Here is an 18143-nt window from a genome sequence, read left to right as displayed (position 1 = left end):
GAAAATTTATTGAATGAATTATAAACGTATTGTTCTATTCTTGACAGGGAAGTTAATGATATTGTGACATTAACTGTTATAATTAACAATGCGTATTCTAAGAGATAATTAAACGAGGTAAATTTTAAATAAATTAAATTCTATATTTCTATATTTTTAAAGTTCTTATTTTAAAATTTACTTTTCAATTATTGTATATTTTATATAATATTTTTCTATACATCTGTTCATAATGATACTCTGTATGTGTAACAGTATATCTATTAAATACAAAATCATTTATTGATAATAATTATTAAAATAATCCATTTTAGATAGAAGAATTCGCAAAAAAGGAGCTGAATAATTCAATATTTCCTGTTGAATCCAAAATAGAAACACGTAGGTCGGAGATCGAAAAGCAGATAAAATACTTTCGGGATTTGTTCATATAATTGAATAACTAGATTTTTAAGACATTACTGTTTAGAAATTAAAAATACAGCATAAATGATTGTGATAATATTTATAAATGTATATATTTAATTATTCACTAAAGTCATATAAATGTTAATAATTGTTTAATTATTTAATTATATATTAATTGTATTTAATCAACATAATATTAGTTGTACAATATAATATTAAAAATATTGTAATCACGCGCATTGGCCGATCTTTTTTAATTAATATCTCGAAATTTTGCGTGGTTCCTTACAAAATGGTACAAAATTTTTTAGTTCAGTTTAACGAGATCTATCTTATAGTTTCACTTTGTTGCGAGATACTGGAAACACCCTGCATATATTTCATATACTGCAATATTAATTATAGAGAAAACTCGACTCTAAAAGATGCTTCTTTTTTAAATAGAAAAAGTTTCGCAGAAAATATAAAAGTTTTTTAAAGTATTATTTTATTAACAGCTTTATTGCATAGTAAGATCAGATAAATACATTTAAATTTTTGTGTGCTTTTTTTATCTCAGAATATATATTAAAGAATATATATTAAAATTTTGAAATATCATTGAAATATAAAAAAGTAAAAAAATTTAATTTCTCTTTCTCCCCCTTGCTTTCACTCTCCCTTTTTCACTGGTTTCCGTATTGTAATAAATTAATAATGACGAATATGTTTCCATCCGAATCGTCATCTGTAACAACTGTATTATTGTGCATTATATTCGGAATAATATTCGGATTAAATTTTGCGGTAATACAAAAACACAAATTATCACGTTGAACACATTAAATTATTTATTTATATTGCGCACTAATATATTGATCATATTATAATCGTTGCAAATCTTTTCTTAAATATATTTAAGAAAAGAACTTATTTAACTTGTAAAAAATGCATAAAAGAAGCTAATCAAAATGGACCAGAATTAAAGAATTAAAATCTTGAATTGAAAAAATATGTAAGCTTATGAAGCTATCACGTTAAATAAGCATGTTATTGAAGAAATGTCAATAGTGATCGATCTAAAAATGGTACCAAAAATACCTTGCGATATTTATTACTTGAAGAAAAATAGTTTACACTTGTATCGCGCTTATATTGTAGTTACATTTTCCGCAATGCGGAAGTCTCAGACACTCTCAAGGCTGCTTGACCGAATCATCAATAGTCGAGTATCAATTTCCCATTTGCACTAATATCGACGATATACGCTGCTATCAGGATTTGAGTTCACAAAGCCAAATCCTCGCGGATAATCCTAATCGTCGAAACAATGCAACGTTTTATCTGCACCTAATCTAATCTAATCCCGCACTGGACGCCCACGACGATCGAATCAGATTGACGTCGTTTAAGATTTATATCTGGTTATGAAAGAGATTTTTATATCGGATCGCGAGAAAGAGGGAGAGGCGAGCTCGGAGGAGTATACATTGTATATGCGTTTAAAATAGAATTTTTAAATGCATTTTTAAAAGTCAACAAAAATCAAATCAGTTGAGATAAAATCTGATTCTCTTATTTATATTTTAATTATAAAGATAATGAAAATATCAATAAATTAAACAAAAATTAAATTTTACATTTTAAAATTTGAGATTCTTAATATATCGCATTCTTTCCTTACTTTATACTTTGATATTATTTTATCATATATTTAAATATTATTTAAATTATTGTAATTATTATAATTATATATTTTTTATGCAATATATTTTTTATGTAATTCTTATAATTGTCATATATTTAAGAAAATAAAGCGAGAATAATTTTCTTTAATCTAAGATATTACGATTGAAGACACATGAAGTATCAAGATAAAAAATTCTTTTGAAATTTTCACAATTTTCAAACATAGACAGTTACACAATTTAGTATATTGTGAATTATTAAATTGGAAAATGCAATCATGCTCTTTAGCAATGCCGTATATTTGCTGCATAATATAAAACGCTAAAAATCGCAAAGTGGCTGGGTTTGCTGTAATTGTCGCAATCCTCTCTGCCATCCTCTCTGTAACATCCCCATTTATATGAAAAAAGAAAATAAAGCCATTTTGTTCGAATTTAAAACTGATCGGTTATCTCGCTTAATTACAACATTCGGAGTAGTAATTGTCGCGATATAGATCACGTAATGACGCGATCGGACCCATTCTATTGATTTGACTCCGTTAAATTTTAGCTGGAATTGCACAAACACCTCGCGATTTGCGAAACACGCGATCAATCCGTTCCATGATGAAGTACGATTTGCGGCCGCGAATTAGCGGCTTAATGCGCATCGAAAATCAACGCCCACACCATACCAAGTGTCGGCTTGCCGTTAATCGGCCCGATTCCACGTGAACACTTTAACATCGTTACGCCTCGCGAGATTGTTTTGCCCTCATTTGTTTCCGATTTACTATTCGTATCACCGTAGTTTACGTTCAGGATTGCGATTACGATTGCATTTCCGTTTGCATATCACATAATTATAATATACGTTATGAAAAAAAATGAAAGAAAACTCTCGTAACCTCGGAGAAATATATCGCAGCTTTGTCGAAAAAAAAATAAGAAGATGAAAAAATTCAAGGAAACTCAAAATTTTTAGAAATAGCAGAAAACGTATCTTTTATATCGAGCGATGTTGTTTTTATTTTCAACACAGCGAAATTTTTTTGCACGACGAAGAGAAGCAGAGAAGAGAGGATCGTGAACTCGTTACTTGTATCCATAAATCCGCCTGCGCACCAAGTTGTATCGTTCCCGGTCCATGGTGTGCTATATAGTGGGAATTGCACGTACCGTAACGAAGTGTAGTCTAGCAAGGTGTAATACAGCAGCCCAACATAGAGTTTCGTTCGCGCGTACACATGGCATACCAGAATTTATGCATTCTCTTCTGGTTATTTCGGAGGAATTGTGTAGTAGATTTCTGTTTTAGCAAAAATTTGAAAAAAGATTATTATTTCTCATAAATACATACTTTTTCATTAAATTTCGAGTGAAAACTTTCTTAAACAATTATCTTCTTTTCCTTTTAATTAAAATTAAATACAGAAATCAATTAGCAAATTAATAAAACATATGAGACCAGGAATTTTATTACAAACATTTCTTAATCTTCCAGATTAAAAGTTGATAATAAAATTATGTATAAATTAATTAGATTCTATTTTATCTTAACACGAGAAACTCGGGCACTAAATAATATAAAGTAAATAAGAGAGCATTTTCCAAGCGATGTTCTTTTTAAATGCGAGTTAGCAGAAAGAAAAAATAGCGACTAATTTCCATCTTCTCATTACTTAGATACGTGGTTCGTGTGGCCGAGAAAGGGCACAAAGGGGCCAGGTGCGTCTTTCATAGTGGAGGATTCGAGGGATCATGATGCCCCCCATAATCGGGGAAACCCTGCGTGTATGGTTCCTTTCGGCGCTGGTCGTTCACGGAGCCGTCGCCGGGAATCCGGACGCAAAACGCCTCTACGACGATCTGCTATCCAATTATAACAAGCTCGTACGTCCCGTAGTGAACACTTCGGATGTGCTGCGCGTGTGTATCAAGCTGAAGCTCTCGCAACTCATCGATGTGGTAAGTGAAAAAGTTTCATTTAAAAAATTCTCAAAAATTCCTCGAGCAAAGTTGCTCGATTGCTGAGGGAGAGAATCCGATATTTGATCAATGTATTTAAATCACTAATGACATATTATATGAATCCAATATTGTAATAATCGACAATGGAATATATGTATACCCCAAATGATTATAGCGATCGTTGATAGAATAATTGATAGCTATCTATCATCAATCAAAATGTTTTCATATTATAATTTGAAACGAGTCATTCATGATATATTCTCATGATATTTCAAAGGGTTTTCATTAATATTAATATTAATAGTGCCGATAAAATATTTCGTAAGAGTTGGTCGTAAATGATAATATAATCTAAGAAAAAAAATAATTTTTCATAAATAACTGAATATGAATCACAATTGAAAAGGTTTTTCTGAATTTATTTTTTGTCGAAAATTCGCTCTCTTTTCAATTATTTTTGCGATGTTTTTGACATAACTTATCTTTCCTCAATTATTCAATTTTTGCCAAATTATCGTCTTAACTTATTTTTTTGTTAAAAGGGTAATCAGTAAAATTGTCTTCCTTTCACTTATCGAGAGTCACCGAATATCAGTTATCTATCCCCAAGGAAGTATCTATAGAAAATGTTTTCAAACTTTGCTAATATTACAAACCCGTTAAAACGATGATTAAACTTGCGTAAGTATTAAAGCGCTCGTTATGGCTATTATAAAATTAATAGCTTGTAAAGTCTAAGGTCCTTCTAATATGACTAATTTGCGATTTAGGTTCAAATATTTCCCCGGAAATTACCATAGAAATTATCAGAAAGAAAAATAGCACGAAACTTAAGTAATCGGAATAATTACTTGGTTTAACTTTGACGGAGTTTTAGTCAATGTTGCAATTGTGTACTTATTCTACTATGAAAGCAAAAATTTTAATAAAAATATATTTGCTTCTTTTTATCAAAAATAATATTTCATTGAAAAATACCGTTTAATTAGAAGCGATATTGATAGCAATTAATTTGTAGTATTAATGAATCTACAAAGAGAGAGATATTTGTGATATTCAATAGTTTCTACAGGCAGACGGAATATAACACTTGATGGCTTAAGGGATTATAACAGAGCATATGAAATTAGCAAATATGTAGCATAGCTTTGAATTAATACATGTACATTTTTAATTAGGGTGATATATATGCGCGATAAATGGAGAATCAGGAAATATCTTCTTGTTCATTGACTCTATTCGTGTATGTAATTTCTGCATATGCCTAGCAACGAAGCACTTATAGCTGACAACATACGTGTAAATTAATGAGGAAAGTCATTAAAGCGCTCCTCGTTCATATTTGTGCAACTCGCCGACCTAACGTTGATATTTAGCGAGATATTGCAAGTCTTATTAAACGATATTTAGACATGCTTTTTCGATGGAAAATTATATTCAAGAGCATAAGTAAATAAGTATTTTAATTCAATTAAACAAGTTTTATATAAAATATTAAAATTTTGATAAAATATTATGTTTGACAGGTGTAAAAAAGAGCAAATATTTTTATTAAAATTTTTTGACGTATCTTTTTTTTTTCTCTTTTTAAAAAGCTGGCTTACGCGAAGCGTATAATAATCTTTTCTTCTCAATATTCCGTCATCCAGATGTGGAAATTCGATATAAAATGTGATATTGCGAGAGTTTATCATGGCATATATGAGAGTCATAGACCGACAAGCGTTGGATGATAAAACATCGCGCAGGACAACTGAAAATTTTCGAGGACGATGAAATTTACGAATATAGAGATCCATCAGTAATATACCCGACATAACATCGTGCGCGTCCATTTCAGACCGTGGTGAATAATATTACGATTTTAGTCTCACGAGGGTATATAAGAGGCAGAGTCATTTCTTGAAATTCTCGACCGCAACTAACATTCTCGGGAATGACCAGAATAAATACGTGGACGAACATTTAATATCATTATTCACTAACGAAAATTCCGACAATATGTGGATCTTTAAAAAATTTCTACGCAATTAAACTTCATGTGTCTTGTCGAGTAATTTAATAGTGTATGTTATACGTGGAGATTAATCAGTTAAGTATAAAATAAAAATTTTTGAAAATTCGTTTTTAATTTAAAAAATGAATTCATCCCTAGATATTTCTTCCGTTAATTTTAATATGCATAGTACAGGATATATTATGTAATTTTGTATTGCACGCTCATTGTATATTTTTAATAGAAATAACCAAATTATATGGCTTGATTAAAATCATAGCAATCAGCGTAATAGCGAAAGCAGACAATTTGCTTTAGAGCGATGATAAGAGGTCGCTCGTTCGGCGGGAAATCTCGCCAGGAATTTATTCCGATGTAAAATCCAAATTACTTAAATCTCCACGGTCGATTTGCGTGACTTCTCGTAACTCCTCGACCTCCTTCCGGAAGCGCAATTTTAGCGATACGCAAATGTGATTCTCGGAAAGGGATATTCCCGCGTCTCGCTTTTACGATCTGAGGTATGGAAAGCCACGTTATCTCATCCTAATGCCGGAACTCGATAAATCCAAGTCGTTCTCGGCCGATTTATCCGCACGTCAAATAAATCCGGTAATTATGCACGCGTGTCACAGAAATTTCCACGCGAATCATTCGACCGTAGTTATATTTTCTGACTCGGGGAATCCGCACAGAGTGTGTAATTACATAGTAATTTACGTGACCACCAGCTTTGTAAAAATGAGATCTTCATGCCACTGTCGGTTGAGTGCGAAAACTGCGAGAGCGGCTCCTCTCGCGCGCGCGAGATTAAATTTTATATAAGGATTGCCCGGAATGCGCATCTCACGTTAGCAAAATTTCGCACGCGTCAAGTTGGAATTTAACTCGACTCTATGTATTTCGTATATTATAACTTGTAAATTGCAATATCCGACGCAAGTATCGGAAATCGCTTAAGCGGCCTTCGAACTTGGAGCTCATTAGTTCTCTGGCCTTTTCAAAGCACGATTGTACGTCACGAAATATTTTTCTCTTCAGCTCTCATTCTCTATAAAAAAGGAAATAAAGTAGAAATTAATGGTCACTTGAGGATGAACGGTTGATGTAGAGACTTGGTGATTGCTTCAAGAAGCGCGTGACAGTGACAGATTATCGAACGTTGATAGCTCCCGACATACTTAAAGAATCTATCAATATAATCTAACAACGTGAACAATCAGTGTACACCAATAATAAAAAGAATATTGTTTTCTCGAGAGATTTAACTCGCCGTTCGTCTCGTCGAAAGGCAAGGAACGTAATGGCGGCCATCATCGTGAAAGCAACTTTGTGTACGGCATCGAATCGATACTCCGCCGTACCTCGCGACTCGCTGATGGATGCTTTCGCGCCACGTTCGATCAGCGTCGCGGTTTCTTGCGTGATCAAAGCGCGATCACGCGAGTTCTCATTTTCCCGGGGATAGCCCGAGCTTTACGAGCGCCAAAGGCGCTCGGTCAATTTTCTCCAGGATTGCGGGCCTGCAGTATCGAGGAAAGGCTGTTGAAAGTTAACGAAAGATGGAAAAACGACGGCGGCTAGAAAGAAAAGAGAAATAAGCGTGGACGTCATTGCATCTGATTTTATCGGGCTTAAGAGGTATATCCATCAACGCTGCCAGATCCACGAGCATTCCAACATCTCGAAAATTCCTCGTGCTTTTATAGAGCCTCGTGAAAGTTTCATTCTGCGTCAGTCGCGTCTTCTCGCCGGGGGAGGAATTCTTCCATTTGTATCAAATGAAGCGGCGAGCGGGTGAAGGAGATGCATCGCCGCATTCCTACCGATTCTTATTCTTTCTCGTGGATAATTTGTTCTTCCTCGTCTATTTATATAATTTAATGGATTTGTATCAAAAGCGCTATAATCTTAGACAAATCTATGTAAAAAGAATCTTTGTAATTTAAATTGCATTATTTCAATTATCAATTTTGTTTTTCCAAAATCAAAATTTATAAGAATAAAGAAAGAGTAATATATAAATACTAAAGGAGAAAGAAATTTTTTATAATGATTTGTCTCAATTTTCTCGAACAATTGTCACTTCTCCGTTGTTTAGATAAACGAAGATAAACGAGCCACAAATAAAGATTTTTTTATAGTCGGATATGCTACAGTGCACAACAATTATTTGCGTGACATATCTTTCGTTTATGCAATATTTATCTTTGAAACCACTACGGTAGGATATAATAAGATAGAAAGATTGTTCTCTCTCTCTCTCTCTCTCTCTCTCTCTCATGCATTCCGATATTTCTGCAACTGTCATCTGATATTGAAAATGCTTTTATAGACTTACGCAAATTGTCTCCATAAAAGTTAGTTTTCGCGAATTTCGGCAGTGCACAATTGTATTCGGAATAAAAAGATTGGCGAGAAAAAATCCCCGGAAATTACATTTTTGGCGGATTCTGGGAATCCTGCTGTAACGTTTTGTAAAAAAACTACTGTGTATAAAGTATCTTGAAAATGAAATATCTAATATTGTATACTAGAGGTATTTTGAAAATGAAATAATTAAACACAATTATAAAATTATAAAATTATAAAATTATAAAATTACAATTATAAAATTATTAAAATTATTAAAATTATAATTATAAAATTAATGTAACAAAAAGAAACACATTTAAAATAAAATTTTGCACTATTCTCTCTTTTCTTTTTTTCTTTCTTTCTCTCTTTTTATAATATTATAAGTATTAAATATTTGATACGTTTAAAATTAAAAATCAAAATTAAATAAAAAAATTTTTTTAAATATTAAATATAATGGATATTATATGACGTTCATAATTTCACATATTTCAATATTAAAACTTGGTAACAAATGAGTCAAAGGTTCTTTCCAAAATTTAATAAATCAAATATTTATAATTTATTAACGGACTCTTAGTGTTCTGGAAATCTAATAATTTAAAAGTATATGGTATAAATACGAAGATTTAATATAAGCAAACTTAAAATTTAATAAAATTGAAGTTTAATAATAATTAACTTTTCATATTTAATAATTGAATAATTAATCTACACACGTATATCAAATACTTAAGCTAAAATGCATTAAAGCATCAAAAATGGATCTTTGATTTATGCTACGGAAATTTAATTTATCATAAAATTACTATTATCATAATATACGTCCATTTTTCCTTTGTAGTTATATCTTTAATTAATCTTCCAATTAAATTGCATAGAGAATAAAAAAGTAGCAAAGGCTTGTCTTTTAATAAGAATTAATAAAGCTTTATCTTCAATTAATTGTGAAATAAATTAAAGAGAGAATTCCCACAATCGATGAATTAAAGGATCTAATTATCAAATAAAGCGAGAAAATGTAAGATATTACTTTATAGTTAAATATATTTTATTACATTCTATATTTTTTAAGAGAATTTTGAAACGCGCTCTTTCATTTCGATATCAAATTGTTCAATTAAATTTCTCCATAAATTTCAATAAATTTTTGGAACAGCTGGTATTGTGAGGATACGTCTGTAAGAATAACGGAGGCCGTGAAGCGCGCGAGAGGGAAATGACAGAAATCTTCGAATTTCACATAGTAACGAATGTGATAGTGCATATATGAAATGGTAGAATATCACCCATGTACGTTACTATTTACGGCCTCGGCTTAGATATTGCTCTACCTCCATTGTCGAGACAATCTATCACAAGCAGTGCACTTTACGCGTGATGCACAGTGAAGGCATTACCGACATAAGCAAACGACAAGACACAAAGTTCTCGAGAATTGCTGATTGGATTCCATTAGAGTTCATTAAAGCTTATTACGTAGGCCCTCATCTGAGGAAGGCGACCACCTTGAGATCCGAAGCGGAGATAATCGACTCGAAAATTTCTATGTTAAAATTGCCGGTCAGTCAGAATATCGACTTTGAACTTTTCGAGAGAGAATTAAACATTCTCTCAAATTGAATCGGTGAAAATATTATTAATTTAAATGATGCAAGATTAATAAAATTTTCTTTGAATCGGTAAAAACTTTCCTATTTTACATCTTCATCTTATGGTTATTATTATACACAACACACGACTGACTTAATTTAAAGAAATCGCACAATCTCATTGTGCAAATGTTAGTTGAAATAGTGGCTTTCAAATAATATCGTCGCGGGTTCCTCATATATAATACATCTACTCGAGAGAAAAGCCAAAACTAATTAGCCGCAACACGAAGAGTAATGATTTCACGTCGGCGAGAAATAATCGACGCGATGCACAAAGGGATCCTATCTCTATCCGCTTACATGCATCGATGTTATCAAAATGTTATCAAAGAGGCGCCAGTCACAATATCCACAGCAACGTGTTGGGAAAAAAATGCATTGTCTATCGTATGCGGGCACATCGAATGATGGCGAGATAATTTCACCGCGCCCCGTCATTACTTCGCTACTCGATTATGCGAGTCGCACGTATAAATTTATAAATTACACGCTACTTGCCGATATGCACGGGAGAAATTTGCATAACAGAACACATACCAGGCATATACATGCGAGTATATCGTTTTAATACCATCACGTAAATCAAGTCGAGCTCGTTGGCCGGTTTCCGGTTGTATTGTGAACAAGAAAATTTATATATACATTGCGCGTTGCATTTTATATACTCTCAAAATTAAATTTTGTTTTTCCGGTTGTTGTATATATAGAATAGGAATTACAATCGCATAGCGCGTAGTATATTTACGGGATTGTTATTGTAACTGACTTGCTCATGCAAGCTCTAGGAATAACAGATGTGATGTGTTCATCAAGCTGTTTGGATTAATTACCAAACGATTTCGCATAACCCTCTCGTCGAAATTATCTTGAATTACACATATCCTACGAATTTCTGGCATTACTCGCGTCTGTCGTGTTTGATAAAATTTTACATTTAGTTGCTTACATCGCGAAAATTATATTATATAATTATATTATATTATGTAATTATTACGCGATAATATATGTTATAAAACGTATTATTGTATTAATATATGTTATAAACGTGTTATAAAACGTATATAATATGTTAATTTTTGTTAATTCAGTATTAATTACATGAGATGTTTTATATTTATAGAAAAAAATTCAAAAGAAATATTTATTTATAACGGTGTAACGGTTTTTATTTGTAAGCCAACAGTTAATTAATTTCATTGTTGCTTTGTTGCATTAAATCGAAGAGATGACACACGCGATGAGACCAGCAAGTGAATAATTTAGGCAGTCGGCTTTTTGCATTATGGAGAACTACCTTTATTGACCTAATGCTGAAACTCTTTCATATCGTTGATGTCACGTCTATTGCTTTGATATTCATAACAACGCGCTGAAGGCCTCGTTATATCGTAGCCTGATGCAATCATTTTGATATTTGGCATGATCCCGCAAAACTTTGAACAAAATTACAAGTGTAACAACGAGTGTAAACTCGGATGTGTTATACTTTCATCAATAGTATCGTTTTTACAAATATTTTTACAAACATTTATTAAACGTGATTTCTTCGTAACATTTTTAATCATCTAATGAATATCTGCTTTTGTCAATCAAAATTAATATATTGGCTTTAAAAAGTCAGATTTTAATTACAGTAGCATATAATATTTTTATATCTATTTTTTTAGTCTTATTTAATTTTAGATGCACTTTGTCGCATTTCAGAGAAATTTGATTTAAGAAGTTCTGCAAAAAGCAATCGATCAGATTTTTATCAAAGGAAAAATGTAGAAAATTTGTCGCCGAAAGCGACTTCTACATCACTTTATACATCAGGCTACTATATAGCATCGAAAAAATTTCAATCACATTAAAGTCGATCCTGATTAAAGAGATGAAAGTAGAAAAAGAGAGGATAGAATATAGACAGAAGGGGCGAGTGAAAATAATATTTTATATAGAAAAAGAAGGTGGAATGCCCGAGGAAATATAAACAAGCAGGATTTGCAGTATACATCGCACGAATGAGCAATGGTTATTGCAAAAGTTTTCCATCGGTACGTGCCCTCACGAATATCACAAATGCGACCGTGCATTTCTGGAACGCCGACGATTTGTCATGAAAAGTCCGGTAAGCCCCCTTGGTTTTCTTCGGAAGGGTGACAAAAATGTCCTCCCGAGAATTCCAATTTCTATCATCGATCCTCTTTTTGCCTTTCTCTTTAAATCATTATAATGACAACGTTTGTTTTACTTAATTATCGAACAATTGCGTAACCAGTAGGGTATATTATTATTTCATTGGATAACATTTGTTTTGCCATTTTAAGTTTAATTTTAAGTTTAATCTCGTTTTAGAAATGAATTATTTCTTTATATATTTATATTGTATGTCATGTTTAGAAGCTTCAATTAAATTCGCTTTCTTTTGTTTGTACATTATAAAGTTTGAGAATTTTTAGATTTCAACGATAAAAAAATATGAGAATAATAATATAAATAAAATCGAAAATGTTGTATTAATCTCCCTCTTTTTAGGGTAAATTCTAATGATTCTAGATTGCAAATATTTTTTTGATCTTTTTTGAGAAAGATTTGGCTACACTCATATATCTATATCATCTTAGCTGCTATTTCAAACGAATGTCGAGGCCGACTTTCGCTGGAAAATACATGGAATCTTCCGGCATATTCCCGCAGGAACAGCGAATAATATTAGAGTTCGTTCGATCGCTCTCGCGTTACACGAGGAGTGATACAAAAGTCGAGATCCTGAGTTCGTTTCTATAAACCGCGAATACAAGAGCCAGCACGACTAGACGTCTCGACGGTTTTCAATTAATTTAGACGTGAATCATTAAAGGATAAATCCGCCGGGATTTTCTCAGCGTTCCCGTCATTAACGCCCCGATAAATGAATCATACCCTCGCACACCTGTGTACAGTGACTATTTACTAGAGAATCCTAAAATCTCCGTCCGATGTAGCTGGATCATGAATAGGATTAACGTAAGAATAAACGTCTCGAACTGACATTAAAATTTACAATGTAAAGCAAAAAAGTAAGATAGGACAGTAATATATAATCTAGGTTAAATTATAATTGAGAAAATAAAATAAAATAAAATTATTTCAAGATTATTGACATATTATTTTGTAGACGTAGTTCTACTCTCCTTTGAACTATATTTGAAATATATCGTATTTCTTTCGATAGATTGGATATCGACTTTTCCTTTGTGTCTAAACTTCGTGCCCAAACTTTGAATAAAAATTCTACTACCATAAAATCTGCTTAAAGTTAAACATAGAATATAAAAGATTGTGTTATATACTTTAAGCTCAAGTCGCAAAAAATATTTTATTTTTAATCCTTGTAATTTTTAAAATCTGTTAATGTGTGTTTTAATATCTATTTAATAACAAAATAGATTTTAAATTGATTAAAAAGAGAATATGCCTGTATTGTTCAAATGTTTGTAAAAACACGTTGTATTTATCAGCTTGAAACACGCATCTTTGGAATTACATCTTTGCGCTCGAGAAACGCTTATGAGCTTAGTCCGATAAGTTTGCCATCCGGTGAATAACTTTCCCAAACTCGCTGAGTCTTAAGCGGCGACCCGCGACTTAATACGAAAGCGGAAGCTGTAGATTATACGATCGACGTACTAGCGCTTACAGTAGCAACTACGACAATAACGACGTTGTCTACTGCCAATATTATAGTTCATTGATGGCGCGATAAAATTGCTATCTCTGTCGATTATGAGACGCATTTTGCTGTGTCTCAGGGCTAAGATTAAAATTTCATCGAAGATAAAGAATATTTATTAGCGAAATTAAACTAAATTATATTATTGCAGAAGCATTTATAAAACAATTATCGATATTCAGTGAAAAGCATGATTTATTATCTTTCACAAAAAAGAAAAATTATTCTTTCTTTATCGAAAATAAATTACCTTTATAATATTTATTCATATTTTAACCTCTTTTTCTAAAAACGTTTTTGTAAATCGAAAGAAAAGAAATATCGAATAATGAAATAATATACTGAAATTAGAATATATTATATTATATATATATTTTAATCAAGATTATTGTATGCCCATATTAAAGTTAAAACATTACTTATTAAAAATAATTTTTTATAAATTTAAACAATTTTATAATTATTGAAATAAATGCCATAATATTGAAATAATTAATGCCATAATATTGAAAACATTTATTGTGTTTTCTAATTCGCGAACATGAACTGATTTATTATTATACAATTTATTATATGCTTTCCTTTTCAAACATTCAACGTTGCATTTTACAATAAATATTTTCTGATTTATATGAATTAATACTATTTGATTTATACGAGTTATTTGACTTATATGGATTATTTAATTTGAATGGAAGATAATATCATTTATTTATGTTAAATGGTAAAATTATTGTTATTACAAATGAAGACTTCTAACTAAAATTATAACGGAAGCATTGCAAATAAATTATGATGGAGCCATAAAGTTCAACCGATGTCGGTTGGTTTGTGCTTTATACGCGAAGCCACGTTTACTTTGTTGCAGCATAGAAGTTGTTTGGTATTTCCCGAAGTTGATATCCAAATTTCGCTACTAAATCAACTGTACTTAATAGCTCGTTGGCCGAGGAAAATTAAAACGTTTGATAAAAGTTCCGACGCACATGCGTACAACGCGTTACAAAGCCGAACATTAAAAGCTCGAAAACAATTACTCTTTAAATTAACGCACGTTTTTTTCACGTTAGGGAAGTCTCATAAAATAAAATAGTGAAATGTCCAGACTCATATTAGAATTATATCGTATTGACAATTGACATTTTGATTGTAAAAAAACGTGTCTTTGACTGATTAAACACATTATTAAATTTGGATCTTCATTTTGAACAAAGTATAACATTCTGGTTATTTGAAGCATTATTGGAGCATTCAGTTTATAATTAATTGCAAAGCATCCCGCGGCAATCTGCAATCTTGTTCAGACTATATTAGTTACAATGTGTACATACTATCTAATGGCATTGATATTGATCCAGCACTCAAGAAAGACTTGATTGCAAAGTTGATTACTCTGTCTCCTAATTACCCGAGGATTAAATCATTAAGATTCGCGTCGTATTTTCTCCTGCCAATGTATATTTAATAAAATAACGTATATCAATGTACATATATAATATAAAAATTTAATTTGATATAATATAATAATGTAAAATTTTATCATATGTATATAATTAATTTGTGTAACGTGTTCGTTTAAATCTGTGAATTTATAAAACTAATTATTGATTTTTAATACGCAATTCCGTTATTATTTATATAATATATTTATATAATATATTTTAAACACGAAAAATGTGGAAATATTACCCATGTAATATTATCCATGATTTCTTTAAATTAGCATACGTAATACGTTTGCATACTTAAATTGAAACAAGAATAAATTGTGATGATAAGAATCGGATACCGGTAAAATTTATGAAAAAGATTGAACATTTGTTATTTTAAAAATTCTACTAGACAGTTTTTCTAAAACCGTTTTATGCATCTTGAGGGAATAAAAAGAAGAAACAAGTACACAGCCCATTGTGACGAAATTGTCCTGAGATGAGCTAAGAAAATAGTCTGGTGTCCCATCAGACTGTTTTAGCCGTCTTAAGAATACGAGACAAGAAAGATCTGACAATTTTCTCTTTCTCTAAACATGAGAGAAAAAAAACGATGTTGTTTCTGCGCTAAAAAAACGAAATTTCACGCTGAAATAGAGAGAGACCCGTTAAATGTGATTAGGATCATAACAGTAATTGGAATTACGTTACGTAAACTTAGGTAAGATCGAAATGATGACTCTATAAAATTATTTTCTGTTTTATTATGAGCGGATCTACGGATCTTCGTTGTTCGGATAAGAGGTAATCTCATTCATTAATTAGCTCTCTCGAAGATAGTTACGCGACTAATTGAAATAAGCAATATGTACTCTGGATTACTGCATCTTAATCTTGATATATTGTTTTATCTTCCATTTGCAATTTTTTTCTTTTTATAAACATTTAAGAGAGAAAGATTAAAATATAATAAAATGTAAAGATTAACTTATTCTTGACGAAAAGAACACCGAAGATTGAAAGATAATATTTTCTCATGATTTTCCACTGAATCTTATTCAAATTATGATATAATTTTAACCTATATTTATGTTATATCATATATACGAAGTTAACTTTATTTTTGATTAATATTATATTCAATGAATATTTTGAAAATTTGTTGTGTCACATCTATGTGTTTTATTATTTAATTTTAAATTATTTGTATTTCACATACTGCAATGTCAAGCATTCTTGTATAATTTGAATAATGAATCTCATCATTTTTTATATAAATTTTATTATCTGTATGTAAAACATTAATCGTATTTTATTAATTAATTTATACCAATCATCCCGTTTCGGTTTATATTTGCTCGGCGGTATTATATTACTCGAAGATATGCGCGTCGTATTAATATCCTGCCATAAAGCTTTGACGAATAAACAGATCATAACTGTCCATGTTCTTGCTTTGACGTTTACAAGCATTACAAGCGTATTTACTGCTTCAAAATATTTGATTAAATGATTAAATGAATTTAAATATTAAAAATATATTGTGTATACTTTATGGATTTATGGATTCAATATTCTAATACGCATTGAAATTTACACATCTACATAGATAAATATTTAAATTCAAACGTCCGAAATAAATCTGAGATTCATCGTTTCATCAATCTCTTTTTTTTGTATAATTGAAACCTCGCTTGAGATGCGGCGACAAAGATAATTTCATGAGAATCGACATATTTTTAGCACTCCTTTAAGTTAAACAGTGTCTCGGGACGAAGATTCGCAGGACAGAAACGAGCTCGTGCCCTCGATATTCGAGCTACCTCTCGAAATCCAATTTAATACGGGTGTCGGCGCATCGCCGCCACTCACTACGAGTCCCTCGTGACAACACTGACGTGTTATCGAGAAGCGCAAAGAAGAATCGAAGAGAATCGAGAAGACGCTGGCAAAGTAAGAGATCCCAAAATCTTGTTAACCAGAGATACCTACGAGAAATAACAATATCAACGATTCGGCCATCTCAAGCGAGGGATCTTTTTCCGTGGTTTTCTCTGTTATTTTTCCATTTTGCACTTAATAATATCAACACATCGAGCTTGTTTCGTATTTTGCAATCTTTGTTTCTCACGTCGTTTCAAAGATATTTTCGCGACCGCATCGATGTAAACGCACATTGCAAGCGAAGCCACGATTGACGGGATGGCTTTTAGCGTGTCAAACGATATACCCGCCGAAGGCATTCGCGATGTATTGAACGGCGAGAGATAACACCCGGAAGCGAACGTGTTTCTCTACGCGAGATGCGCGAGGAAACGGTTGAGATGGAATTTGCGAGCCGGGCAGGCCTTTGGGAGCGCCTTGTTCTAAAGTGCCTCAAACCAGCCGATATTGATGCGTTCCATCGAAGGTTTGTCGTCGTCGTCGAATAATATTTTGATATTTACGACAATTGAGGGCCCTTTGCCGAGAAGATGCTGCGAGTGCTACTGCTACTTACTTTAAGCTTTACTTCTCGGACGATAAGAAACCTTATGTCTAAGTCTCGATAATGTTATATGGCTTGAAAATAGTCGTAGAGTACCTACTCTCTATTAAACTCTAAGTACCAAGATAAGTACGGTTCGCTTGAATACACATCTATGATTTTTCTTTGTTAAGATTGATATTATTTCAAATTTTAGTATAAATTGTTTATTTTTTCTCTGCATTAAAAATACTTGGCTGAAAATTAATATTTTATATAAAGTAATTATATTTTGATCAGATTTTTATATAAAGTAATTATATTTTTAACAATAAGTGAGTTTTATGATTGTATAATATACTTTTGCCACGGATTCGTTCTTATAATGCTTATGCGAGAGACGAATCGTACGATTTTCGCATCAGCTAGCGAACGACTTGAACTTTCATTGCGAATGTAACCAAAATACGAGATGCGATTTCACGGGCAAACATCGGAAATTGAAATTTACT

At 31.7% G+C, this 18143-nt stretch overlaps 1 protein-coding gene across 1 annotated transcript in view; it reads left to right on the top strand.

Annotated features, from left to right (window-relative positions):
* Window positions 1-18143, top strand: part of LOC105252098 (acetylcholine receptor subunit alpha-like) — a 160858-nt gene that overhangs the window by 5255 nt on the left and 137460 nt on the right. The window contains exon 2 of the mRNA XM_011259314.3: window positions 3744-4025. Within this exon, the coding sequence (XP_011257616.1) occupies window positions 3819-4025 (207 nt within the window). The 5' untranslated portion in view covers window positions 3744-3818. The remainder of the gene's footprint in view (window positions 1-3743; window positions 4026-18143) is intronic.

The sequence above is a fragment of the Camponotus floridanus genome, unplaced genomic scaffold (genome assembly GCF_003227725.1).
Source record: "Camponotus floridanus strain SB8 unplaced genomic scaffold, Cflo_v7.5 scaffold3, whole genome shotgun sequence".
NCBI lineage: Eukaryota > Metazoa > Arthropoda > Insecta > Hymenoptera > Formicidae > Camponotus > Camponotus floridanus.
The sequence above is the reverse complement of the archived record's forward strand: the minus strand, read 5'-3'. Positions and strand labels throughout refer to the sequence as shown.